A 26,998-nucleotide genomic window follows, 5' to 3' on the forward strand; every position below is an offset into this window, starting at 1 on the left:
AGTACAGCCTTGTCACGCAGTCCCAAACCAAATGGACCTCCATAGCAACATCGTCATCGTCATCCTCCTCCTCCATCATCATCAATATAAACAACAGTCTCAAAGTCTGTGGCCTTTCATGCCCTGCTCTCATGGTGACCTCAGTTTCGATACCCCTCCACTTCTGTGCTTGGGGTGAGTCCTGTCAATGTCTTAACTCACTCAGTACGGCCAGTCCTCTCTTCTCCTCTACACAGACCCCTCTGATGTCCAGTGGGTGTCTCAATGACCCAACCTTTTGCTTCCGTCGTCAGAATTGTGGTATTCTTTGTCAACATTCACCTCTTCAGTATAAGAGCCTTCCGCTTGCAATATTTTGATGGTGGTAATTGGGGTGAAACGCTGTTAACGTCGTCTCTTTCGCCGTTCGTATGGAGAGAGTTAAGTGTCGGCAGATTCATGGGGGGCTGTTGTTTGAGGGACGCGGTGGTGGTCTCCACTCTGGGTGGGACGCTCACTCAGTCTGGCTCAGCGACTAAGCCATTATTGCCGTTAGTAGGGGGCTTAGTAGGTGGTGTCCTAAGTACGTTAAATCAGAACAGGCACCACTGAATACCACCAAAGTGACTCAGCAGCAGTGCAGGGTCTCCTCTGGTGTGTGGCCTCCTGGCGACCTAACATCGATGGTTCCCTGCGGACTGCCGACGCTGGAACTGTGACGGACGAACCCGGGTGTGGCCGTGTATGGGGGAATCTAAATGAGCGGCGTGGGAGTAATGCCACTGAAACGGTGCAGATGATGGGGCAGCAAAAAGAAAAAAAAGAAAAAGAAGATTACATGGCTAATTATAAGCCTGGCTGCTTCTGTCACATTCAACCCTTGAAATCATTTTTGTTAAAAAGAGGTCTAGGTGATCATAATGTAACTGATTGATAAACCGATTTTCTTTTATCTTATTTTACATATTTCATCATGTGAATAACCAGATAAAAATTATAAAACAAAAAAACAAAACTGTGGGTGGGTGTTGTATGTTTTATCTCATATCAGGATCAGTATAAATACGATTATATATTGCATTCGTGACTGAGGTTTTGTCCATTTTTCATATAATGGTTTGGGGATTTGATCGTTGGGATTTTGTCCACTGGGGTTTGTCCGTTCACTCAGTTCATATCTTTTCACACAACAGAACACCATACTGCAGAACAGATGACGTTTTGTGCAAATCAAAACAGTAGTCTCCCTTTAGTGCACACCACCTCTCAGACGAACACGTCTGCTTTTGGCGAGCGGTGTACTAGAAAAACTGATCCAGTGACATATTTTTACTTTTTCTTTCGCGCGCAAGAACACTCACAGGTTGCGATTATCTTCAGCCTTAATACCATGGAGGGACTCTACCACCAAACTAACAGACTCATTGAAGAAGTCGGGAGAGATTTGGGACGTTATGAAAAAGCCAGCGAAGAATCGGCCCATGTAGTAGAAAACGAAATCCGAGCACAGCTGGATCACATTATCAGCAATTGTGAACGGCTGGATATCCTTGTCAACAAGGAGCCAGTGTCCCGACGTGCTAACGCCAAAATGAGGGTGGATCAGCTGAAATATGACTGCCAACACGTGCAAGCAGCACTCAGGAATTTGCAGCACAAGAGGTTTGGTGATAGTCCCTATGCGTGTGCATGTTTGTCGCCATATGACAAGGTTATATAAGTTGTAAAAGGCTGGTTTACCTCGAGACACATCTAGAGCTCTCTCTCTCTCTCTCTCTCTCTCTCTCTCTCTGTGTGTGTGTGTGTGTGTGTGTGAAGGGAACAGGAGTACAGTGACCAAGCACAAGGACACACACACACACACACACACACACACACACACACAAACTATGACTGATAAGCTGAGGAAGAGGTTTTGGCAATATCCATAAATGTTCCCCACAAGACGGAATGAGCAGTGTTCACAATAGGCGTGGACATACACTCTGTCAGTCACACAGAGGAATGGAGGGGAAGAAATGTGGATATTGCTAAGGTTTAAATTTGCCTGAGTATCATTCTAACATCTGATAATTCAATCAGTCAATGAAACAAAATTTGTGCTTTAAGTAGATACATCATCCAATATGTTTAAAAATTAAAATCAGAATCATTTGAATTAAAGTATATTTTTATGATGAAGGGGAAAAAATGTCAAGAAAGTGTGTAGATATTTTGAATTATTGTTTAACTTTAATTTACCATAATTTGTTACATTGGCACTGAATGGGATAATGCTAGAGTAGTCTACAGAGGACATGGTCTCTCACACAGCGAGATGAGGTCTTTTTAGGTGATGAATGTAGTTACTTTTGCCAATATTGTATGTATTGTATTGTTTTCACTTTCAGCAGATTTCTGTGTGTGAAATTCAGGATTCTGGTCCAGTATAGTATTATGTGTAAACCATTTTGCCACCGTGCAGTGTCAAATCCTCCACCCCCTCCTTTATGTGTATACACATACACATAGTTTAATTTTTAAAACATGTATAATTTTATAAGCACATGCACTTAATATTTTTGTTTTCCACACATTCATTACTCTTGACAAGTATTGCTATTAGTGTTTATTTATTACCAATACTGTTAGCAAATAAGAGTGTTGCAATAGCCAAGTGGTTTAGCAGATTGGACTTTTAATCTTTGGGCCTTGGACTTGAATCCTAGTACTGGCGTCTGATAGCAGGGTTTCGGAAAAGTGAAAAATCCCAGAGATCCCAGGGATATTTATCTTGAATCTGGTGGTTTCCAACTCTGTATTGCTAAATACATACGAAGGCAGGCATACCTTCCTGTTTTATGGTTGATAGGTTTCTTGGCCAAGAAGTGGCAAAACTTGTATTATAAGGGAAACAACTCTTCCTTGTAGTTGATCCAGGCTTCAGACTGAACATCTGATACAGGATTATCACTCTTTTTATGTGTTTGTTCCTTACAAGTTTAGAAAGCCTCAGGGACCAGCTTGAAGAACATGCACTGTGTCATTTCCCTTTTCAAAGCATCAGGGATGCATATTTGAGAACATATGTTTATTACTCTTGTTTAATCAAGTAAACCGCGTGTGTGGGGTGGGTGTGTGCGGGTGTGTGCTGTTTATCTGGTTATGGTTTTCCGCAATTTATCTTTATTCTTATCTATTATAATCAATGTGCAGTATAGTAGGCTATGCTTTTAATTATATTCAAAATAATGTTTCATAATTCTTTCTGTTTTTACATTAAGAATACCAGTTATTACCTGCAGTGTGTGGATGTATGTATGAAACGGTGTATGTGATATTTTTTACATTTGTGTCTTCATAATATTCGTAAAGGCTGTTGTTGACTTTTACAGTTATGGTCCCCATGTTGTTTACTTGTCTATGTTGTGATAATGCACCTGACCAAATTTCTCCAATTAGAGATAATAAAGTTATTCTTATTCTTATACTTATGTGCTGTCAGAAGCCATAGAGGAAGGTAGTAGAATGGTTTAAATGTCCGTTTGCCAGTATACATAAAGTTATTCTTATTCTTAATCTTATTCTTATATTTATGTGCTGTCAGAAGCCCCAGAGGAAGGTAGTAGAATGGTTTAAATGTCCGTGTGCCAGTACAGTGTCCCTGACATAAGTTTACATTTGGGCCAACAGCAAAGTGAGAGCTGTATTATCAATGGTTTCTCCAGTCAGTATTAAATCATTTACAGCTTAGTCTTTTGTGAAGGACTATGACTCTCAAACTAGGAGGCAAAATTGCACTGGCTCTTAGTGTTGCAGCCTTGTGGGCTAATTGGCCTTTGGGAACCATCCCAACACCGACTGTCCTAAAACCCTCTTGGCTGAGAGAGTGGGGACGTAACTTGGGCAAGACACTCTCCACTATAATCAAATTCTAGCCCAAATAGTCGGAACAGCAGTTGCCTCCTCTGCTGTTCTGATGGTCATAGTCGGACACAACTGACTGTCATATGAGGGTTTGGGTTTGATTTCTGCTCCCACCCTTTCTACCAGGTTTGACTGGAAAAATCGATGGGCGCGATAGCCGAGTGGTTAAAGCGTTGGACTGTCAATCTGAGGGTCCCGGGTTTGAATCAGTAACGGCGCCTGGTGGGTAAAGGGTGGAGATTTTTACGATCTCCCAGGTCAACATATGTGCAGACCTGCTAGTGCCTGAACCCCCTTCGTGTGTATATGCAAGCAGAAGATCAAATACGCATGTTAAAGATCCTGTAATCCATGTCAGCGTTCGGTGGGTTATGGAAACAAGAACATACCCAGCATGCACCCCCCACCCCCCGAAAACGGAGTATGGCTGCCTACATGGCAGGGTAAAAACGGTCATACATGTAAAAGCCCACTCGTGTACATACGAGTGAACGCAGAAGAAGAAGAAGAAGAAGACAGGAAAAATCAAAGTGAGTGTCTAGTGTTTTGGATGAGACGATAAACCAAAGTCCTGTGTGCAGCATGCATGTTGTGCACTGAAAAAGAACCCTTGGCAACAAAAGGGTTGTCCTGTGGCAAATTTTCTATTGAAGGAGTTCATTTTGATAGGTACGCAAATGCATGCACTCGAGGCCCAAGTGCACTGTGTTATACTGCTGGTCTTGCATCGGCCTCGCTGATGTGGTGTTGCGTGTATGGATTTGTCTGAATGTAGTGATGCCTCCTTGAGAAACTGGAACTGAAACAGAAGCCCAAGACGGATAAAGGATATCAACAGGATAACATTAGCACATTAACTTAAGTAGGGCAGCTAGAATGCCATCTTTGATTTTTTTGTGCCTTGGGATTGATTCAAACTCACAACTTTGTGAATGCAACTGGGAGCCTAGTGCACTGAATTTTTGGAGAGGATATGTTTCTACTGCTTTATTAATGTTGAAAATGATGAAACCTGTGTCTCAAGAAATGGTGAAAGTTGGAAGATTGACAAGAGTCTTTGGGACCTGTTCAGAATGGGTGCCCATCATCACATGATATACAGACAGGTCTTGTCAGAGTTGATAAAGAATAGTTTTACCCTTCATCTGGCAAGGGTTTTCATCCAGCTTTTTTTTTTTTTTTTTTGTGTGTGTGTGTGTGTGTGTGTGTGTGTGTGTGTGTGCATACCAGCACAGATGTCCAGACTTGATTTCCAGACTTGTCTTCATTTATGTGTGTTGTGTACATAGTTTGTGAACATCTTGTGTACATAAAATCATATCCAGTAAGCACAATATTTTATATTGGTGAAACTTAAAAAAAAAAAATCCACTATTCACTTTTTCCAGTATTTTAGTATTTGATTATAATGCCTTTGTCCAGTACGTTGTGGAAGTATGTTTGAATGTATGTGTTATGTCCAGCACTTTTCCATATAACAAAGTTAACTGATCCATTTCATTTAACTGATCCATTTCATTTATCAGAGTTCTGGTGCAGTCAACATTTCAAACCCTCCCCATCTTCTTCCAGACACATGCTGTTTAACTGATCCATATCATTTCTCTCATTTGTGATAGATATGTATATCTCAAGTCCTGAGACCTCCACACTTTTTCTGTATAAAGGTAACTTATCCATATCAACTTAACTGATCTATATAATTTCTCTTATTTCCGATATATATATATATATATATATATATATATCTCAAGTCATTAGGCCTCCAGAGTTTTTCTATATTAACCGATCCATATCAGCTTAAATGATCCATATAATTTGTCTCAGTTCCAATGGATATATCTATATCTATATATATATATATACACATACACATATAAATATATATATATATATATATATGCATCATTGTACGTATCATTGTATGTATATATCTCAAGTCATTAGACCTTCACACCTTAATGAAGTTAACTGATCCACATCATTTATCAGAGTTCAGACTGTCAAACATCTCAGCCCCCCCCCACCCCCCCATCCCCCACCAACCCCCCCACCTTTCCCCAGACACATGCTGTTTAACTGATCCATATCATGTATCATAGTCCTGAAGGTCGGTATTTCAACCCTCCTCCTCCCCCCACGCCCCCTTTCCCCAGACACATGCTGTTTAACTGATCCATATCCTCCCCCCACGCCCCCTTTCCCCAGACACATGCGGTTCCAGGCAGACCAGGAGCGTGAGGCCCTGCTGAGCCGGACATTCACGACGAATGACGCCACCTCCGTGGACATCGACCCCGCCCTCCAGCACCACACCAAGATGACCAACGCCAACTCCCGCGTCGACGAGCTGCTGGAAACAGGGTCACACATCCTATCGAACCTTCGGGACCAGCGCGGGGCCCTGAAGGGGATTCACCGCAAGGTGCTGGACATGGCCAACACGCTGGGGCTGACGGGAACCGTCATGCGGCTCATCGAGCGGCGCACTGCTCAGGACAAGGTGATCCTGGTGGTGGGCATGGCCATCACCTGTCTGGTCATGTACCTCGTCTGGTCCTACTTCACCTGATCCTTCACCTCTTACAGTTGAGTGATAATGATGATGATGATAATAATGTACATTTATATAGCACCCTTTCTCTCTAACAGCTCAGGGTGCTTTACATGAAAGAAAAAAGTTACAAATTACATGAATCAATCTCGACTGAATGTTTATATAGCGCCCTTTCTTTCTAAGAGCTCAGGGCGAAAAAAGAAGAAAAAAAAGAAAAAAAAAGAAGAGCTCAGGGCGCTTTACATGAAATAGAAAGTTACAAATTACATGAATCATTCATGACTGAACATTTGATTTATATAGCGCCCTTCCTCTCTAAGAGCTCAGGGTGCTTTACATGAAAGAAAAAAGTTACAAATTATATGAATCATTCATGAATGTACATTTATATAGCGCCCTTCCTCTCTAAGAGCTCAGGGTGCTTTACAGGAATGAAAAAAAGTACAAATTGCATGGAACGTTCAGGACTCTGCATTTATATAGCGCCCTCTTTCTCTCTAAGAGTTCAAGGTGCTTTACATGAAAGAAAAAAGTTACAAATTATATGAATCATTCATGGATGTTCATTTATATAGCGCCCTTTCTCTCTAAGAGCTCAGGGTGCTTCACATGAAAGAAAAAAGTTACAAATTGCATGGAACGTTCAGGACTCTGCATTTAGATAGCGCCCTTTCTCTCTAATAAATCAAGGTGCTTTACATGAAAGGAAAAAGTTACAAATTATATGAATCATTCATGAGTATATTTATATAGCGCCCTTTCTCTCTAAGAGCTCAGGTGCTTTACATGAAAGAAAAAAGTGACAAATTACATGAATCGTTCACGACTACATTGATATAGGGCCCTTTCTCTCTAAGAGTTCAAGGTGCTTTACATGAAAGAAAAAAGTTACAAATTATATGAATCATTCATGAATGTACATTTATATAGCGCCCTTTCTCTCTAAGAGCTCAGGTGCTTTACATGAAAGAAAAAATTACAAATTGCATGGAACGTTCAGGACTCTGCATTTATATAGGGCCCTTTCTCTCTAAGAGTTCAAGGTGCTTTACATGAAAGAAAAATGTTACAAATTACACGAATCATTCACGACTATATTTATATAGCGCCATTTCTCTCTAAGAGCTCAGGGCACTTTACATGAAAGAAAAAAGTTACAAATTATATGAATCATTCATGAATGCACATTTATATAGCGCCCTTTCTCTGTAAGAGATCAGGGCGTTTTACATGAAAGAAAATGTTACAACCCCCCTCCCTCTCTCATTCCTCATGCATACAGAGGGAGCTGACAGACATGGGGTGGTGTTGGAGAAGAAGGAAACTAAAAGCTTATAAACAGGGTTTAACTCTTTCCATACGAACGGCGAAAGGGACGACGTTAACAGCGTTTCACCCCAATTACCATCATCAAAATATTGCAAGCGGAAGGCTCTTATACTGAAGAGGTGAATGTTGACAAAGAATACCACAATTCTGACGCTGGAAGCTAAAGGTTGGGTCATTCAGACACCCACTGGACATCCGAGGGGTCTGTGTAGAGGAGAAGAGAGGACTGGCCGTACTGAGTGAGTTAAAAAGATAATTTTTTAGCGAAGAGCCAAAGACAGAGTTGGAATCAGGTGCACGGATGTGATGAGGAAGGTTGCTCCAGATGTGAGGAGCAGCAAAGAGGAAAAGAACATTCACCATAGGTTCTTGTATTGATACAAGGAAGTTTCAGAATGTAACAGTTAGAAGAAGAGTGGAAAGTTCTTGAGGGAGTGTAAGCATCTATATGGTCAGAAAGATAGGTAGGTTCTATGGAGTGGAAAGCAGGATGGAAGAGGCTTGCAACTTTGTATTTAATTCTCGCTTCATTGGGGAGCCAGTGCAGCTTGAGAGTACTTGAAGTTTGGCTTATTAAGGGTACCTGAAGTTCAGCTTACCTCGCTTGAAAGTGTCTGATGTTTGGCTCTCCGTCTGTTTTATTTTTCATTCTTTCTTTGTTTTTGTTTTTTTAATTGGCTGACTAACTGACTGCCAGTAATGTTCTCTGCCATGTAGGGCAGCAGTGAGAGTTGCAGAGAGTCTGTTATTTCGGTTTTTTCCCAGACAGGCGCCATAGCCGAATGGTTAAGGCGTTGGACTTTCGATCTTATGGTCCTGGGTTCGAATCATGGTGACGGCGCCTGGTGGGTAAAGGGTGGAGATTTTTCCGATCTCCCAGGTCAACATATGTGCAGACCTGCCAGTGCCTGAACCCCATTTGTGTGTATACGCAAGCATAAGATCAAATACGCATGTTAAAGATCCTGTAATCCATGTCAGCGTTCGGTGGGTTATGGAAACAAGAACATACCCAGCATGCACACCCCTGAAAGCGGAGTATGGCTGCCTACATGGTGGGGTAAAAACGGTCATACACGTAAAAAGCCCACTCGCGTATATACGAGTGAACGTGGGAGTTGAAGCCCTCTAACGCAGAAGAAGAAGAAGAAGAAGGTTTTTTCCCCCCAGGTTTCATTTCTGTTTGGGGATTCTACTGGATGGAAAATGACACAGGCGTTTTCAGCCCTGATTTTGCACTGCTTGGTCAGCTGGGCCGTTAGCAACTATGACGACGATGAGAGAGTCTGGTGTGAGTCTTTCAGGGATAGGGGGGAAGAAAGGGGTTATGTTGGTACAGGGTTGATATTTAAAAAAAAAAAAAAAAAAAAAAAAAGATTTGAAAGGAGAAAGGAATGAGTGTATAAAAGGAAAAAAAAAAGTGTGTATCTAGTCCGGAATTTCTGTGGAAGTCATTTTTTGGATCACATGATGTGTACATGGTGTAAGTTGTGCGTTTATAATCAAGTCTTTTTTTGTATGATTTTGGGGGTGTGGGTGGGAACACACAGCACTTTTCCCTAATGGATGGGCTTTAAAAATTTTTTTTCTTTTATTGATGTCGGATCTTCTTTGCATGTTTGTTGTGTTTGAGGTACTTGTGAGACTGAACATTGATTTCAGTACCCCCCCAGCACCTTCCTCCCCAGTTCCACCCACACCATGCACACACACACACACACACACACACACACACACACACACACACACACACACACACACACACACACACACACACACAAAAAGACAATTTTACAAGACGTGATATCTATTGTATTACACACACACACAGCCCAACCCTACCTGTATGGTCTTGCCTTGACAGGCGTAATAGCCGAGTGGTTAAAGCGTTGGACTGTCAATCTGAGGGTCCCGGGTTCGAATCACGGTGACGGCACCTGGTGGGTAAAGGGTGGAGATTTTTCCGATCTCCCAGGTCAACATATGTGCAGACCTGCTAGTGCCTGAACCCCCTTCGTGTGTATATGCAAGCAGAAGATCAAAACGCACGTTAAAGATCCTGTAATCCATGTCAGTCTTCGGTGGGTTATGGAAACAAGAACATACCCAGCATGCACACCCCCGAAAACGGAGTATGGCTGCCTACATGGCAGGTTAAAAACGGTCATACACGTAAAAGCCCACTTGTGTGCATACGAGTGAACGCAGAAGAAGAAGAAGAAGGTCTTGCCTAATTAAAACGTTACACCAGCGCTTGTTAGAGCTCAGTCCTATCAGCCAACACTACATGTGGAAAGTTCCTCTGTGGTGACTCTACATACAGTTCCTCTGTGGTGACTCTACATACAGTTCCTCTGTGGTGACTCTACATACAGTTCCTCTGTGGTGACAACACTACATAGTATATAGAAGACGGTGTTGGGCTGCCTGAAGCCAGCATATAGAGGAGGCCCTGCTTCCTGGTTATTGTATGTCTAACCACTGTCGCAGTACTTAATGATATACAACCACAATCAGTGTCCTGCACACTTTGTGTTTTTTTTTTTTTTTTTTTTTTTTTTGGGGGGGGGGGGGGGGGGGGTTGGGGGGGACGTGCATTAAAGATCTTGTGGAAACACAACATACCTAACATGCACTCCCTCAAAAACAGAGTATGGCTGTCTGTAGAGCAGGGGAAAAATGACCATACATGTAAAAGCCCACTTGCACATATGACTGAACAAGACATTTGCAGTCCATGAATGCAAAGGAAGAAAATATGCTATGTTGGTCTTTTTTTTATTTTTATTTTTTTAGAATGATATTGATAGTGTGTAGAAGGTTATGTTTTGTGTGACTCCATGACAGATAGTGTGTAAAAGAGATTGTCTTTTGTGTGACTCCATGACAGATCTGTCACCTTCTGTCATAATGTGATGGGCAAAAATTTATACTATATGTATGTGCCAGTGAGTGGGTGTTAAGAGGGTACACAGGTATGCTTTGGAAGTGATGTGTTTATGTGGTTCCAGTTTTTCCTTTGGAGCTCATAACATGCTCTGTCAACTACTCAAGATGGTATTTGGCTGAGGAAGAACAAATATGTTTGTACTAAACAGTGTGTAACTCTTCTACCTTATAGTGTTCTTCAGAGGGTTCTTGGAAGAGTGGAAATTTTTTTTGGAAAATATGAGATAACCATTTCAATGCTGGAAAAGCTTTGGAAAAATATGCTTTGCCCTTCAGGGTCCAGAAAAGCCTTGGAATTTTGACAAGACCCATTGTCAGTACCATTCAACAAACAGTGTAATACATTTAGAAAAGCAATAACTTTCTTTTTTTTCTTTAAATGGTTAGAATTGTGTATTGACACTTAAATATCCATGGGTCTCTATTGTCAGGGGTGGGTTGCGTGAGCACACGTTGCAGCGCTAAGTTTGCTTATCATTAAGAATGCTACGGGCTCCACAGTAAATTAATAATAATAATAATAATAATAATGATGGTATTTATATAGCACTGAATCTTGTGCAGAGACAAAAGACAACAAAGCGCTTTCGCACCAGTCATTCACACGCATGCATAACTCTAAAACTGTAGAAACTGAAGACAAGGAAGGGCAGGCAAGGGAGGCTATTTTGGGAAGAGGTGGGTTTTAAGGCCAGACTTGAAAGAGCTGAGTGTGGAGACTTGACGAAGTGAAAGAGGAAGTTCATTCCAATCGCAAGGTCCAGAGACAGAGAAAGAACGGCGGCCAACAGTCGAGTGTTTGAATCTTATGAACATTCTTAACTCTAAGCGAACTTGGCACTGCAGAGATCATCTCATGCAACCCAGCCCAGAGAATTAGCCAGACAAATTTGTAGTCAGTTTGGCTGTGAGTGTGTGGTAAGGAAAATGTTCGGTCTGGTCTGGTCTGGAAAAAGTTTGGAATTTTGCTCGGTCATATCTGTGGGAACCCAGACTTTAGAATTGCTGCAGCGTAGAGTGTTGACTCGTCAGTGAATTCCTTGTGCCTTTATCCTGAATGGGGTGGTGACCATTTTGCTTCAGGGCAGTTGTGACTGACCTGCCTCCCACTGTTATGCTGTACGATTTGAATTTGTCTGGTGAGGACTGTAGTTTGCTGCTTTTTTTGTGGTCAGGTAAGGAAGTATAGTTTGCTGCTTAAATTTTTTTAATTTTTTTTAATTTTTTTTTTTTAATGATTTGTCAGGTGAGGAAGTATATAATTTGCTGCTTTAAGAATTTTTTTTTTTTTTCAATTTGTCAGGTGAAGTATAGTTTACCGTTTCAGCCCTTTCAGGTTTTCTGGCTGTGCAGCCTGGCAGGTTTTGGCCTGGCTGCATCAACGGGAAGGGGTGCTTCACTTCAGGCACAAAATTTATAGCAGCTGCTCAAGCAATAGCTACCAAACTTCACTTTAACACTGAAATGTAATTTTGAAACAAATTGCTGAAGTCTCAAGACAAAGGATGTAATAGTACACTTGTAACTTCAAATCACAAACAGAAATAGTAAAATGTCAGCTTCTGTCGATGTTAAAGGTTGTGGGCTATCTTCTTGTTTGAAATATCCGCCACTTTGTCTTCACTGGTTGCTGATTTCATCTCCTTCACTTTCCCATGAATTACCGAAAGAATTGCAAGATAAATCGTCATTATCTGGGTTGAATTCGCTGCAAGAGTCCATCATAATTTCATTGAGCTCAACTGCGCACTAAGCCTTTGACACTTTTACCATATCAATGTGGTAAAATCAGATAAAAAAACCCCCACAAATTGTTCGATTTTTGGAGCGAAACTTCGCATGCCAGTGAAGAAGGAAGTTAAGTTGGAGTTACTTCCCTTGCCTAGCAGTTTCATGCATAATAATGATCTGACAAACTGGTTTAAATAAACGGGTTTCTTCGTAGGCCTGTCTTCTTCTTCTTCTTCCTGTTAGGAGTCCACGGTCATCACGTTGACCGTTCTGACACCATAATGGGGAGGAGCGCAGCAGCATGACCCACCTTCCTAGATGATGGGATGGAGGGGGTAGAAAGATGGTGGGCCCACGGGGGGTTGAGGGGGGTGGGAGGAGCCATCATCTGTTTCAGGCATCAGGACCAGACCTTTCCGGCTACCGAAGCGGCCCCCGGGGTCAAGCCCCGACCGGTAGAGCCCTAGTCCCTCACTTGACTTACTTTGGATGATGGCGGGGCAGGGCTTTTACTAAGACATTCGGGAAGGGGCGGTGACAGTAGCTTCTGGTAGTGAGTTCCACTCTCTGATGGTACGTGGCAGGAATGAGAATTTCCGGTAGTCAGGCGGAGAAAAGCGATCAGCGGAGCATGTCTCTCAGGCAAGCGCAGGGTTGAATGAGTTAAAAAAAAAAAAAAAAAAGGTCAGGTGAGGAAGTATAGTTTGTTTGCCCCCTCCCCCCCTTTTTTTTTTATTTTTAAATTTGTCAGGTGAGGAACTATAGTTTGCTGCTTATTTTTGCTTTAAAAAAAAAAAAATTGTCAGGTGAGAAGTACAGTCTTCTGCTTGTAAAAAAAAAAAAAATTGTCAGTCAAGGAAGTAAAGTTTCCTGCTTTGTTGTTGTGGATTTTATTGGTGCAGTCAACGAGCGTCGTACAATTTTTCTGATATCGTGAAAGCTAAAAAAAAAGAGTGTATGTTTTAGTTATTGTTTTTGTCATGTCTGTGTTGAAAACTGTTGTGCAAGCAGAAATGTATGGCTGTGACGACGGGCGCAATAGCCGAGTGGTTAAAGCGTTGGACTGTCAATCTGAGGGTCCCGGGTTCGAATCACGGTGACGGCACCTGGTGGGTAAAGGGTGGAGATTTTTCCGATCTCCCAGGTCAACATATGTGCAGACCTGCTATTGCCTGAACCCCCTTCGTGCAAGCAGAAGATCAAATATGCACGTTAAAGATCCTGTAATCCATGTCAGCATTCGGTGGGTTATGGAAACAAGAACATACCCAGCATGCACACCCCCGAAAACGGAGTATGGCTGCCTACATGGCGGGGTAAAAACGGTCATACACGTAAAAGCCCACTCGTGTGCATACAAGTGAACGCAGAAGAAGTATGGCTGTGACATTATAGGAAATGCACGTATGCATGAATATGCCCATAAACATGCATGCTTGCACACACACACACACACACTCACATACAAACGTTACGCTCATACGCACATAAGAGCATGCTTATTATACACACACACTCTCACACTTCCTCTTTTCCAGTCTTTCAGTTGTTACTCCACCATTTTCTGTTTTGATTGTTGTTTACCAAAAATTGTTCAGGTGTTTGCCAAAAATTGTTCAGAGGTGTTTGTCTTTCACTGTTTCAGTCAGTCTGATGATAATTCAGTGTAAATAGTATCCCCTCCTCCTGGAAATTCAGTGCTTGAAATTTCCTATTTTCTATCGCTCAGTTTCTGGCCTTTTCTTTCTATCATCTCCCATCTCTTCCTTTTTAATTTTTTCCTTTCAGGTCCATTCACTGATATATATATTTTTTTTCCAGAGAGCCAGTGAGGTTTTTTTTAAAAATTTTTTATCTGGACTTAATAATTGGGCACTTTACAATGTTCTTTTTTTGCTTCTAGGACTTGTGAGGTGCTGGTTGGCAGTGTTTGGTTTTGTGGACCTGTTATCATATATTATAAATTTGGTTATTATGTATATTCATGTCTATTTTGAGGTTAGTTTTCTCAATTCGTTGATGAAAAATTGACGGAATAGTCAGCGTCAGAGGCATGTCCTTGGTTTATATTCCAGGTGTTTTTATTTTGTTTTTAGCTATTTATTTCTTTTTTATAGATTTTTTTTCTTTGAGGTTCTATGGGACCAATATGTTCAGTTTTTCACCCCTTTTAGGTCAGGTGGACATAAAGCAACAAGAGATAAAGATTTATAAGGCAAATCCTTTTTTGAGCCTCTAATTTGAAAATCCCGGGAAAGATTCTAAAGTAGCTTACACTTTGCCTTGTCTGACTATCAGTTACTTAACCCTTTCACTGCCAGTCAGTTTCAGTGTGCAAAATTCCCCTGTGCTATAAACACAGAAAATATGGTGTCTAAGAATAGCTAGGGATACCCCCTGCGAGGTGTAGAAAATATGGCCCTTCCTACCATCGAACATAAAGAGCAGTAGGTTCATGGATAACAGACCCATGATCTGGTCACCCCTTCAGTGACATGGGTCCACTACCTAGCTGCTGCATAAATGCAAGTTTGGCAGTGAAAGGGTTAAGATATGCTCCAAAATCTGATTGGCCGAAAAATGTTTTTCTGCACTTGTATTTCCCCTGCTGTTGTTGTTTTAAAGTCTCTTCATCATTTACCAGTATATTTATTTATTTATCTTGTCAGTGGGTATGCCAGACAGTCAGTGTGTTTGATCCCATCCAAACAACAAGGATACTTCATTTGGATAGTGTGTGGTGTGTGAAATTAAAAGACGCAGGATTTTTCACTTACCAAACTCACCATGTTCACACCTAATGTCGGACTCTCTCTCCTTGAATGTTTGTAGACAGGTATTGATCAGATTGTGTTAGTTAAGGTCACACTAATTCTGCACCATCCTGAATCTGTAACAGTAGAATGATGACGAAGAAAAAATTATACAGCACCTTGTGGTTTAATCGTGATTTTTCCACTCTCCAAGTCAACAGAAATGCAAACCTGCTAGTGCGTGAACCCACTGTGTGTATACTAAAACCATGCAGAAGATTAAACGTGCATGTTAGAGATCCTGTAATCAATGTCAGCGTTCAGTGAGGTTATAGAAACGAGAAAATAGGCATCATACTTACCCCTAAAACGGAGTGTGGCTGCCTACATGACAGGGTAAAAATGGTCATGCAAGTAAAAGCCCACCCACACTTCCGTTTTACGTCTTTCCACTTGGAAGTGAAAAGCACAGATGAGTGAATGTTGGAGTTGAAGCAGAATGCAGAAGAATTCAGTGAAACCCATTTTGACAAGCGCTGCTAATGTTATTTTTCTTTCTTTCTTTTAAAAAAAAAATTATATATATATATATAATATTATATTTGGTGGAATTCAGAAACATGTGTCATGGCTTGTGTTTGTGAGTTTTTATTGGGGGAAGGGGAGGTGGGGGTAGGTCTTCCCTAGTTGAGGAATTGAATTGAAAACTCTGTACCAACACTTTTCTCACGGAAAGGGGAAGTAAAAGATGTTCTGTTCAAATTTTGTATTTGTGATTTTTTTTCTTTTTTTTCCCCTTTTGGTCAGAAATGTGATCTTTACCTTGAGAGAGAGAGAGAGAGAGAGAGAGAGAGTGCTTGTGTGTGTGTGTGTGTGTTAGTGTGTGCTTACGTTCTGAGAAAAGTGAATTTTTAGTCAACATTTGATCAATAAATCAAACATTGTTCAGTAAGGACTTGTGCATGATCAAGACAGCCACACTGATTTGTTTTCAAAGTTATTTTGTAACCCTTTTCAGGAATCACTTTGTGACCTGTTTTCAGAGTCATTTTGTGACATGTTTTGTGAATGAGGATTTGTTCAGTGGCTAAAGTATCTTGCTGATTGTTTCTGAATGGTTAACCATGTTGTATAGTGTAAAAGCATGCCCAAAATCTACATGCACATTTTGCCCTCGACTTTAAAACAATAAAAAAAAAAAGCACTGAAAACTACAGGTACCGCTTGCCCATGAGATCTAAATGACGTCTAAACAATTCTGCCGGCTACAGACAACTGACTGTGGAGAGCAGGGTACAACGCAAAAAATAGTTGAAGACTTCATTCTGAAGATGATTTTTCTTTCTTTGTTGACAGTTCTGTGAATAAACAAATGATAATCATTTTGGTATTGTGTGTGTGGTGATGAACTTAGTTCAACTGTAAATAAACAAATGATAATCGTTTTGGTATTGTGTGTGTGGTGATGAACTTAGTTCAACTACTGATAGAGATATAGATGTACTTGGCATGTATTTTATTTCCAGAGCACAATTTTCTTGACAGAACGACATGAGCTTACAGTTGGGCCAGCAGCAAAGTGAGAGTGGTATGCTGAATGATTTCTCCACTACAACGGGAATCCATTTACAATTTAGTCTTTTAACTCTCTCCATACGAACGGTGAAAGAGACGACGTTATCAGCGTTTCACCCCTATTACCATCATCAAAATATTGCAAGCGGAAGGCTCTTATACTGAAGAGGTGAATGTTGACAAAGAATACCACAATTCTGACGACAGAAGCTAAAGGTTGGGTCATTCAGACACCCACTGGACATCTGAGGGGTCTGTGTAGAGGAGAAGAGAGGACTGGCCGTACTGAGTGAGTTAAAGGACTGTGAAGGACTGTGACTCAAACAAGGAGGCAAGATTGCACTGGCTCTTCATGCTGCAGCCTTGGGGACTAGCTGGCCTTTTGGGAACCATCCCATCTTGGATTGTCCCAAAGCCTTCTTGGCCGAGAGAGTTGGTATGTAACTTGAGCAACATAGTCTCCACTATGATTAAATTGTAGCCCAGATAGTTGGAACAGCAGTTGCTTTTTCTGCTGTTCTGATGGTCATAGTTGGACACAACTATCAAACGGAAACAGAAATGTGCTGGGTATATATATTTTATATCCATAGCACATTCTTTGGAACAGGATGCATCGATCAACACACTACCGTCCACCTCTGCATCGTTCCATGACACAACCCCCCACCCCTTCCACCCTGAACTGTTTGCAGCCACTGTGAAATGCAGCCAACACACACCAGGTAAAACAAGCACTCCACCCCACCCCAACCATTCGCAGCCACAGTGAAATGCAGCCAACATACACCAGGTAAAACAAGCACTCCACCCCACCCATTCACAGCCACAGTGAAATAAAACCCTTGCAGTGATGGAGTCTCCCGTCGGTCCGAGGTTGAGTAGGCAGGCAGGCTTATCTGTCGGTGTGTGTCCTCATATGGGAGAAGAGGCCGATTCTGGATGCGCAGCACTTCCCACAGGTGTTGCAAGGGAAAATGTCTCCAGAAGTTGAGCCCTGCTTCCATGGCCAGTGTTCTCTTGTTTTCTAACGTCTTTATGCCACTAGAGCACAGCATCCTCCAGTGACAGCGGTCAAGGGCATCAGTTTCCCAGGAAGCGATGTCTATGTCACAGGCTTAGAAGTTTGTCTTCAAGGTGTCCTTGAAGTGCTTGCAGGGTCTTCCAAGTTCATGGTGGCCTTCCTTCAGCTGGCCATACAAAAGCGTCTGTGGGATCCTGCTGTCTGTCATGCGGACAACGTGTCCTGTCCAGCGTAGCTGGCACTGGATCAGCAGGCTTTCGATGCTGGGCAGGCCGCTCCTCTCTAGGACCTGGAGGTTGGAGACCCTGTCTTGCCACTTTATGAGGATCTTTCGTAGGCATCTCTGGTGAAACTGCTCAAGTTGTTGAATGTGACGGCGATACGTCGTCCGTATTTCACAGCAGTACAACAAGGTGGTCAGCACAACAGCTCTGTAGGTTTTCATCTTGGTGCTAAGCCTGATGCCTTTGTTGTTCCACAGCCTGTTGTTGAGTCTGCCAAAGGCGGAGCTGGCCTTGGCGATGCGCAGCGTCACTTCTGCATCAAGGGCTCCGTTGCTGCATAGGGTGCTGCCCAGGTAGCAAAACTTGTCGACTGACTTGATCTCGGTGTCATTGATCTTGATTGCAGGTGGGGGGAAGGCACTGGCGTTCTGTTTTTTAAAACCCTTGCACACCAGGTAAAACAACCACTCCACCTCAACCCAACATTCACACAGCCACAGTGAAATGAAACCCTCACACGTGAGGTCTGTACCCAGGCTATTTTATTTCACTTACACAGATAGGACTCTTTGTAATACAAGACACAGTCTCCGCATCCACCGCCCGCGTTGCACTGAACACAAAACGACCAACTCATGCCAGTGGTATCACAGACACAGACAGAGAGAATCGACATAAAGACACCTGCCAATACATGAAAAAAAAACCCAGACATGAACTAAATACATGATGGGAGCTGTGAAGGAAACAAAAGGGAAAGGGGGGAAGGGGAAGGGATAAAAAGAGATGATTTTATGTGAAGTACTCGGAAGTGAAACCAAAAAAAGAAAAAAAAAAGGTCAGGTCTCTCTCACTGCCCCTGTCTCTGGCAACAGGTTATTTATCACATGGGATGATGAGTAGATAAAATGTACATGGATTTAACCAACCTTGCATACACATCGTCTCGCTTCCAAACCACACAGGACAGGCATCAGCATGGATTACTGAATTCCAAAGAAAAAATCTTCTAGGTAACCAACTGGGTCATGAACAAAAAGAACATCACTCAGAAATGCTGGGCCTGTGGCCTTGCAGAATAAATTGTCACCAATACAAAGTACAAGGTACGCAGCAATAGGTACTGAATAGATTAATAAATAATCCAATAAATTACAGTTTGCTTTTTTTCACATCAACAAGAGACTAGGATGAAGGGTAACACAGTTTGAAACAACTGTTAGTTGATTGAACTTGGAGAGGGGGGGGGGGGGGGAAGAAAGGAAGAAAGAAAGAAAGAAAAAAAAAGACATGCCATAAAATCACATGAACAACCACAAAGAACATGACAGTGTGAATGTGTCTAATATATCTTCTAACACAGTGTCTGGAAATATCTGGTCACCACATGAACAAGCAACAGACTTAACTATACAAACTCCCCCAAAAAACTTGTTTTAACTGTATGAACTTCCGAATGCATCATTTACAATATACAGTGCATCACTGCTCAGTGAAACGCATGATTCTCCCAACATTCCCATACATCACACATCATTCCTGTACATCAAATACTATTCTTCATCGTCAACAATTCCTTGGAAAAAAAAAAAAAAAAAAAATCAACACATATCTCTTTACCACCGACGCTTTCCTTAAAGAAAAGAAGAGAGAGAGAAAAAAAGAAGATAAAAATTCTTAACCTTATGCAACATTTCTTGACATTCTGTGACATGCCTGAATACAACTGAAAGTTTAATCATATCTGGACTGGAAAACCAAACCACATCAATAGTAAGAACTTGGCCGCTCCACTAATCATGGGACAAAATTTACAGTAGAAAATATTAAACTTGATCCAAAGAAAAAAATAATTAATTTAGGAATTTTTTATAAATGATTTTTTGACATGGTGGCAGCATAACTCATTTCACAATTTTATTTTCACAATTTTATTTTCAAACTTTTTTTTTTTTTTTTTTCAATTAATCAACTGCAAAATTTCTTGAATTTCCCAAAACATAATATTTTTATAAAGTGTGTCTGAAAAACAAGATCATCATTTAGTTAATCACATTCAGGTTTAATATGGACATGGGAGAGTGTGGAGGGGGACATACTAAACACTACATTGACACCACCAGAACAACAAAATGTTAAGATTGAATGCCAGTTTCTTTTTATGCAGGGCATCTGTTAAGAACTTATTAAAAAAATTATTTAAAAAAATTAATTTAAAAAAAAAGTGTTCACTGTGAGCACATTGCTCAACCAACTGAGCTGACCAAACACCCTATGGCTGTTGTACTGTAACCGTTTTCCTTTACCCTGTTGTATAACAATTCAGGAAGAAATATTCAACCTCCAACATCGCCTTACACACCACATCACAATCAACCCTCTGTCACTGTCAGTCTTTCCCACAATATTCTCTGGAGAAAAGCCAACCTGAACACCATTCCAAGGTACCATCAAACTCCATCTTCAACATTCTCTTTTCTACAGTTCACAATTCACAGAGGCGTAAACTTTATCGAAGCATTCTGAGGCAGACTGAGAAAGGCCTAAAAGACCGGCGTCACACTTCACCTGTGCACAGTGTGGAAGCCACTGTCACACCTGCACTGGTCTGTCCAGCCATACCAGATGCCGCATCAGTCACCACCCACACCACAACTCTGCAGTCTTCCAAGACTGACAAATGCCAACTGTATCTATATCAATTATCTTGATAGTTCCTCTTCGTGCTCTGTCAATGCACCTGTAACTGAAAAAGAAAATGATGGAAGCGGAAAAAAAGAAAGAAAAAAAAGGGGGGTGGGGGAATTATAAATGGAAAAAAAAGTGGCTAAAACTGAGAAATATTCTTTCAACCAAGAACAATCAAAGTTTCATTATCTGACACCTATCTCTGTACTTATCACATATATATATTTTTTTTTTGGGTTTGTTTATGATCTTTAAAACAAAACAACGTGTTAAAACCACTCATAATAATTTTTCTAAGCCTGGGTGGTTTTCTGTATTTCATTTTCTGAGTTCTTCTTTAACTAGGAAGCATCTGAAACTAACTCAACTGACAAAAAGTAATGAATACTGAAAACATTCCTATTTTTTCTTCTTTTCTCTCCTTTGCAAAGCCTGCATTCTAGAAAATCAGTCACTGGTCTTTCCTCAACCATCACCACCCCAACACCTTTTCTGTATGCAAGTCAACAATTACATTCAGCATTTTAAATATATGCTGATGAAAAGGAAAAAAAGAAGAAGAAGAAAAAAAAAAAGAAGTTTATCTCATTGCACTCAGAGAAAACCCAGTTTCATTTCATTGTTTGTATTGCACAAGCCCAAATGACTGACTTCCCTCTTCCACAAACACACACACATACACACACACAGGCCTTTTTTTTGTTTTTGTTTTTTTGTTTGTTTGTAGACTAATGAATGAAAGTCAAATCATTCACATCTGTTACAATTAGAAACAGTATTTGTGGAGAGAAAAAAAACAAACCACAAAAGATAAACAGTCCGGCCAAACCCCTTGATCAATATGACAATCTCCGTCTCATTTGGGGTGAAAACTGACTGCGTCACTTTCCACAACGGACACTGTGTCCTTTTCCAATCTGAAATCTGCTGGGATCACGGCACTTTCATCAATCACCACCAAACTTCAGTCCATCACATCAGTGTTTCTATCAACCTCCATGTACTGACTGCTTCTGGCTGTCAAATCATCATGCCACTGCAGGCCAGCACACTGGCATTTCACCACCCTGGCTTCACTGCAGCCTGCCTTTAGAAAATGACTGTGTATGATGCCATTTAAAAAAAAAAAAAAAAAGACCACCACTTGGGGTTGCCACAGTACTGGTTGCCGTGTTGTCATTTTGCCGCAATGGTAAAAATCTAGTTCTCCCCTCGTCTCAACACTGCTCCACGATGTATGTTGGAAAGAAATCGCGTAACAACACTCCTTCAACAACCAGGGTCGTGTCTACAGTGACGTCATAACCACCTCACTCCACCCTTCCCTTCCAGCACAATGACCCGTTTTGGTCCTGTGACACCACCACCATGACACACCATGTTGTGTCATCACCGTAACACCATCCCAGAACATGTCCTGCCCGCCCCCCCCCCCCCCCCCCTCTCCCCGAACCCCCTCCCCCCACACCCCCCAATCACCAAGACCATACAACATTTTAGTGGCCTCTTCTTCATCCATTCTGGCATGGGTTTTACCGGTGAAGTTCAATTCTTCAACAGAAAAAAATCTATACATCTGATTCCATTCTCAACCATGCACACAATTTTCTCAGTCATCCACAAAATGCATATTTACAACAACAACAACAAAAAAAACCAACAAAAACAAAACAAAACACTGAGACTGAAAAAATGTGCTCAAACTCACATAGTCAATCCTTGAAACACTGACAGACTAAATTAATATATACATTGATAATATGAAGAAATACAACAATTCCTGGAGGACAGAGGTGGGGTGGGGTGGGGGGGGGGTGGGGGGAAGACAAGGGGACCAGAGAGGGCTGGCGGTGTTTGAAAACTGTCCACGTCCCTCACATTCTCTACAATTAACATCATCATCACATTCGTACTCCCATTCCTTTGTTACAATTAAAAATAATGAATATAACGAGAAAGGGAAATGTATGTTAGCCAAACAGCAGAAAAAGAGGATCCACCAGTAGACAGACGATGCAATACTGGATGCAAACCTGTGGTCCAGAATTCAGAACGGTAGGATTCAGATCATGGTCAATTGGTCCATGCTATCCCAAACCCATTTCAGAGTTTTTCTTTTTAAATCACGCTAGTGAAAGTATTAAGATTTTTTTTGCACTTTTTCTTTAATTTAATTGTTCTAATTCCCACACATCCACAATATAACCCTGCAGAAAATTGCAAAGATCAAAATATCCTCAATCATTATTCCAGTCAGTTACTTCTGAATCTTTATTTACTGTTACCATAATAATAAAAATCATTATTATCATTATTCCTTCTCCAGCTACTGCCATGACAACAATGTATCCACCTAAACCACACAAATGATTTCATTCTTCAGATTCCAGGAACTCATGAGAGTTCATCAGCACTTACTAACTCGCTAGGTACCATTCCTTTTTGACACCCCCTGCTTCACTTTACCTGTCCATCAAAACGTCTCTCATCCAAAAGAATCTCATGTCTTCCATGGACTTTTCCCCCCCCATTTTTTAAGCCTTGTGAAACCAACATATGCATTCTTTAATTTTTTTTTTTTTTTTTTTTTTAAATAAGTACAGTGTAGAATCTAAAAACATATATCACTTTTTACCACTTTGGCAGATAACAAGGCTCTGAATTCAAGCATTCAAAACAACAATTTTTTGAATAGTTTATGTTTATCCACGAATCTTTGTGTGTGTGTGTGTGTGTGTGTGTAAGTGTGTGTGTGCACGCGTGCGCGTTGAGTGTGCGTGCGTGTGCATACTACGCATGAATTAATTCATCTTCCTTTTAAATCCCATTTCAGAATGTGTGTGTGTGTGTGTGTGTGTGTGTGCATGTACATATGTGTGCATGTACATATGTGTGCATGCTATGTAGGATTTAATTGATCTTCCTTTTAAACCCTATTTCAGAATGTGTGTGTGTGTGTGTGTGTGTGTGTGTGAGCCTGTGCACATGTGCGTAAGTGAAGGACTTATGATACATTTACAGAGTACTTTTCTTCACCTCAAATTGACAGCAGTATCTTTAATTGATCAGCTACTTGCGACACAATATCAAACTCAGCTAAATATTGCATACATCTCAAGCATAAATTCTAAATGTAGCTATGTTACGTGTGTAACTGAGAGAGAGAGAGAGCGAGAGCGAGAGAGTGTGAGAATGTGTGTGTGTCTATGTGTGAGAAAGAGAGAGAGATAGAGTGAACGAGAGAGAGAGGGTAAGGAAGGAAAAACAAACTGAAGAAAAAAAACAACCCAATTTATGTTCTCTCTCCATGAATATACGCAATCAAAATTTCCAGTCACGTTTTTCAAATGGTCACATGAACAAGTACAAAAAAACAAAAAACAAAAAAACATCAACCACAATCTCCCCAACCCCCACTGTAACTTGCAAAGGAAATATATATATATATATATATATATAAGAAGAAGTTTACTTCAAACATCATTAATTAAGTGAAATCAATGTGCAAATTCAGAATATCATCATCATCATCATCATCAGTATAATCTCCAGATCATTTTCCAATCCAGAGTTGTTCCGATAAAACAAGCGACTTCCAAGTAACAAACCAACACAACAAGAAAACACAGGACAGGTACGTGAGAGTGGGACACTGTGCGATTCACTACGTCTCTGGTGGACAGGGGCCACTCCCGTAGGTCATCAGCAGCTAGCTACCTGGGCCAATCGGAATACACCGCTGTCAGCTGTCTGTGCTCAAGTGCTACCCTCCCGTCTGCTCCTCCACTCCTACACACTGACGGGAATGTGACAGGCATGACTTCACAACACACCTTCTTCTTCTTCTTCTTCTGCGTTCACTCGTATGCACACGAGTGGGCTTTTACGTGTATGACCGTTTTTACCCCGCCATGAAGGCAGCCATACTCCGTTTTCGGGGGTGTGCATGCTGGGTATGTTCTTGTTTCCATAACCCACCGAACGTTGACATGGATTACAGGATCTTTAACGTGCGTATTTGATCTTCTGCTTGCATATACACACGAAGGGGGTTCAGGCACTAGCAGGTCTGCACATATGTGTTGACCTGGGAGATCGTAAAAATCTCCACCTTTTACCCACCAGGCGCCGTCACCGTGATTCGAACCCGGGACCCTCAGATTGACAGTCCAACGCTTTAACCACTCGGCTACTGCGCCCGTCTCCCAACACACCAAATCCTAGTGCGACACCAAGGTGATTATTTTCAGTTAAGTACAGAAGCAGTGTCCTGCCTGCACATCATGTACACTGACATCGCTGAAATACTCTGAGCAGCAATGCGGAATTTCCTCTAGTAGGTAGTAGTCAAGTCTCCTGGCTGGTTGAAGGTTCCCACAGGACAGAAATGGAAAGATACTTGTCCTGCATTACCAACCAATCGATCAGAACTGTTGTGGTTGCTTACAACCCCCCCCCCCCCCCCAAAAAAAAAAACCCAACCAAACAAAAACAAAAACACACACACAAAAAAACAATAAATTCCTGGTCAATGGTAGTCCTGGTAATTAAGTATATCATGAATTAACTGCAGAACAGGTGTGTGTGTGTGTGTGTGTGTGTGTGTATGCAAGTGCATGCATGTTTATATGTGAATAAATAACACATGCAAGCTTGAAGATACTGAAAAAAATGTCATCCTCTTGTTTAAACTCTTGTCAATAGTAAAATGGTCATGTGGCTACGTTTCTGATTCCAACCTGTTTTTTCTGCAAAAAAGTCTCAACTTTTCTGACTGGAGCTGTAAATTCAGCTGATTTTAAAAATTTCCTGAATTTCCAAGTAATCCCCCCTGCCCCTAAACCCCCTCTTCCCCCACGAATGTTTTCATCCCAATCAGAGTGCTACACATTTTTGAGCTGGCAGCTTCCGGTTAAAAAGTATGTACCGTATGATCTACACAGAGTAGACTCCTACCCCCATTTCACTCATTTCAAACAAATTCTCATGGTTCTGTTATATCGATTTTGCCAAATTTCTCCTACCCTCCACCCCCCCCAAAACAACAACAACAACAACAAAAAGCAAAACAACGCAGCTCCCGAGTCACAGTCACACCCAAACAGAGCCATTCCTCAAGGTACAGAACATAAAATCCATTATGTTGACACTTACTGGGAACAGAACGGAAGTTCTCCATAAACATCAAGTCACAGTTATTTGGGAACACTAAAACATGGCAAAACATCAACTCAAAAAGATCCTCAAAACCATGTGTAAACGTTTTCTGTGAGAGTACATAACCTCTGGAGACAAATCATTCTAACGCAATGAGCGAACAACATGAAAACAGAATCTATACACTCATGCAAATGATGGGGAACCAAATGAGAAACCAAAAGACAAGGCAAGGGCTCCGGAACAGGAACTGTACTCAGCTGTGATATCAGAGATCATGAAGAAACTAAACGGGCATGCCACTGTGCCGACCTTCGCACACACTGAACACCTAGAACCTAGGTACAAGACCGTTATCGTCAAACAGAAAAGAAAAAAAAAAAAAAAAACCATAATGAAAGAAGTTGCATGGTACTTGCAAATACAAAAAAAAATCAACCACAATTAATTGCACATCCTGCATGTAAGTGTAACAATCAGTCAAATAGTATTAATAATAATAATAATAAATTAAAAAAAATGGATAAACAAGGAAGAGATCAGCAAATGGTTCTCTCTTCCACAGAATTCACACACCCCACCCTCCCTCCCCCTCACCCCCACACGCACACAGAAACCGTGAGAAAACACAAGAGGGCTGCATTTCTGTCCCAACGAAACGAGCACGGCGACTAGATCACTAACCTTTATGCACAACAATTAGGAAAAAAATAAATAAATGCAAGATACAACCCCAGTATCCCCTGCCCCCAATATTGTGATCACGATCCACCTTACCCTCACCATCCCCAACAACCAGTAAACACCTGTCAACCAATACACACCTGTCAACCAACACAGGCCTGTCAACCAGTCCTCTTCCATTCTGAAGCTGAACAGCAGTGATTATGGTCAGCGTCAACTCACAAGACTTGGGACATTTCTTTCCACAGCCCAGGACCTCCCAGACCAAAGGTGTTTCCTGGATTATCATGACACCTAATAACAAGGGACCACGCTGTCTAGCTGATTAAAAATGTGAGCATGCTCAATCCATGATAGCATGTCTTGACCAATAGTCACGACCAGGAGAAGTGATCTGCCTGGGCAACTAACAAAAGGAGGAAACATCAACTACCCTATAACA

General features: G+C 41.3%; 1 protein-coding gene across 2 annotated transcripts; it reads left to right on the plus strand.

Annotated features, from left to right (window-relative positions):
* Window positions 1-1,256: 1,256 nt before the first annotated feature.
* Window positions 1,257-9,507, plus strand: LOC143291078 (Golgi SNAP receptor complex member 2-like). Of its 2 annotated transcripts, XR_013056468.1 has the most exons (3): window positions 1,257-1,641; window positions 6,094-7,307; window positions 7,486-9,507. XR_013056468.1 is itself a non-coding variant. In XM_076600685.1 (2 exons), exons 1-2 carry the CDS (start codon window positions 1,370-1,372, stop codon window positions 6,455-6,457), a joined length of 636 nt encoding a protein of 211 aa, XP_076456800.1. In that variant the 5' UTR covers window positions 1,257-1,369; the 3' UTR covers window positions 6,458-9,507. The 2 variants fall into 2 exon arrangements, 1 of the variants encoding a protein (XP_076456800.1); XM_076600685.1 differs by having other exon boundaries at window positions 6,094-9,507.
* Window positions 9,508-26,998: the final 17,491 nt, after the last annotated feature.

The sequence above is a fragment of the Babylonia areolata genome, chromosome 16, assembly GCF_041734735.1.
Source record: "Babylonia areolata isolate BAREFJ2019XMU chromosome 16, ASM4173473v1, whole genome shotgun sequence".
In the NCBI taxonomy this organism is placed as follows: domain Eukaryota; kingdom Metazoa; phylum Mollusca; class Gastropoda; order Neogastropoda; family Buccinidae; genus Babylonia; species Babylonia areolata.

Coding starts and splice junctions, on each gene's coding strand:
- LOC143291078 (XM_076600685.1), top strand. CDS start 1,370: ATGGAGGGACTCTACCACCAAACTAACAGACTCATTGAAGAAGTCGGG. Junction 1,642..6,093: donor AGGAATTTGCAGCACAAGAG/GTTTGGTGATAG, acceptor CCCTTTCCCCAG/ACACATGCGGTTCCAGGCAG.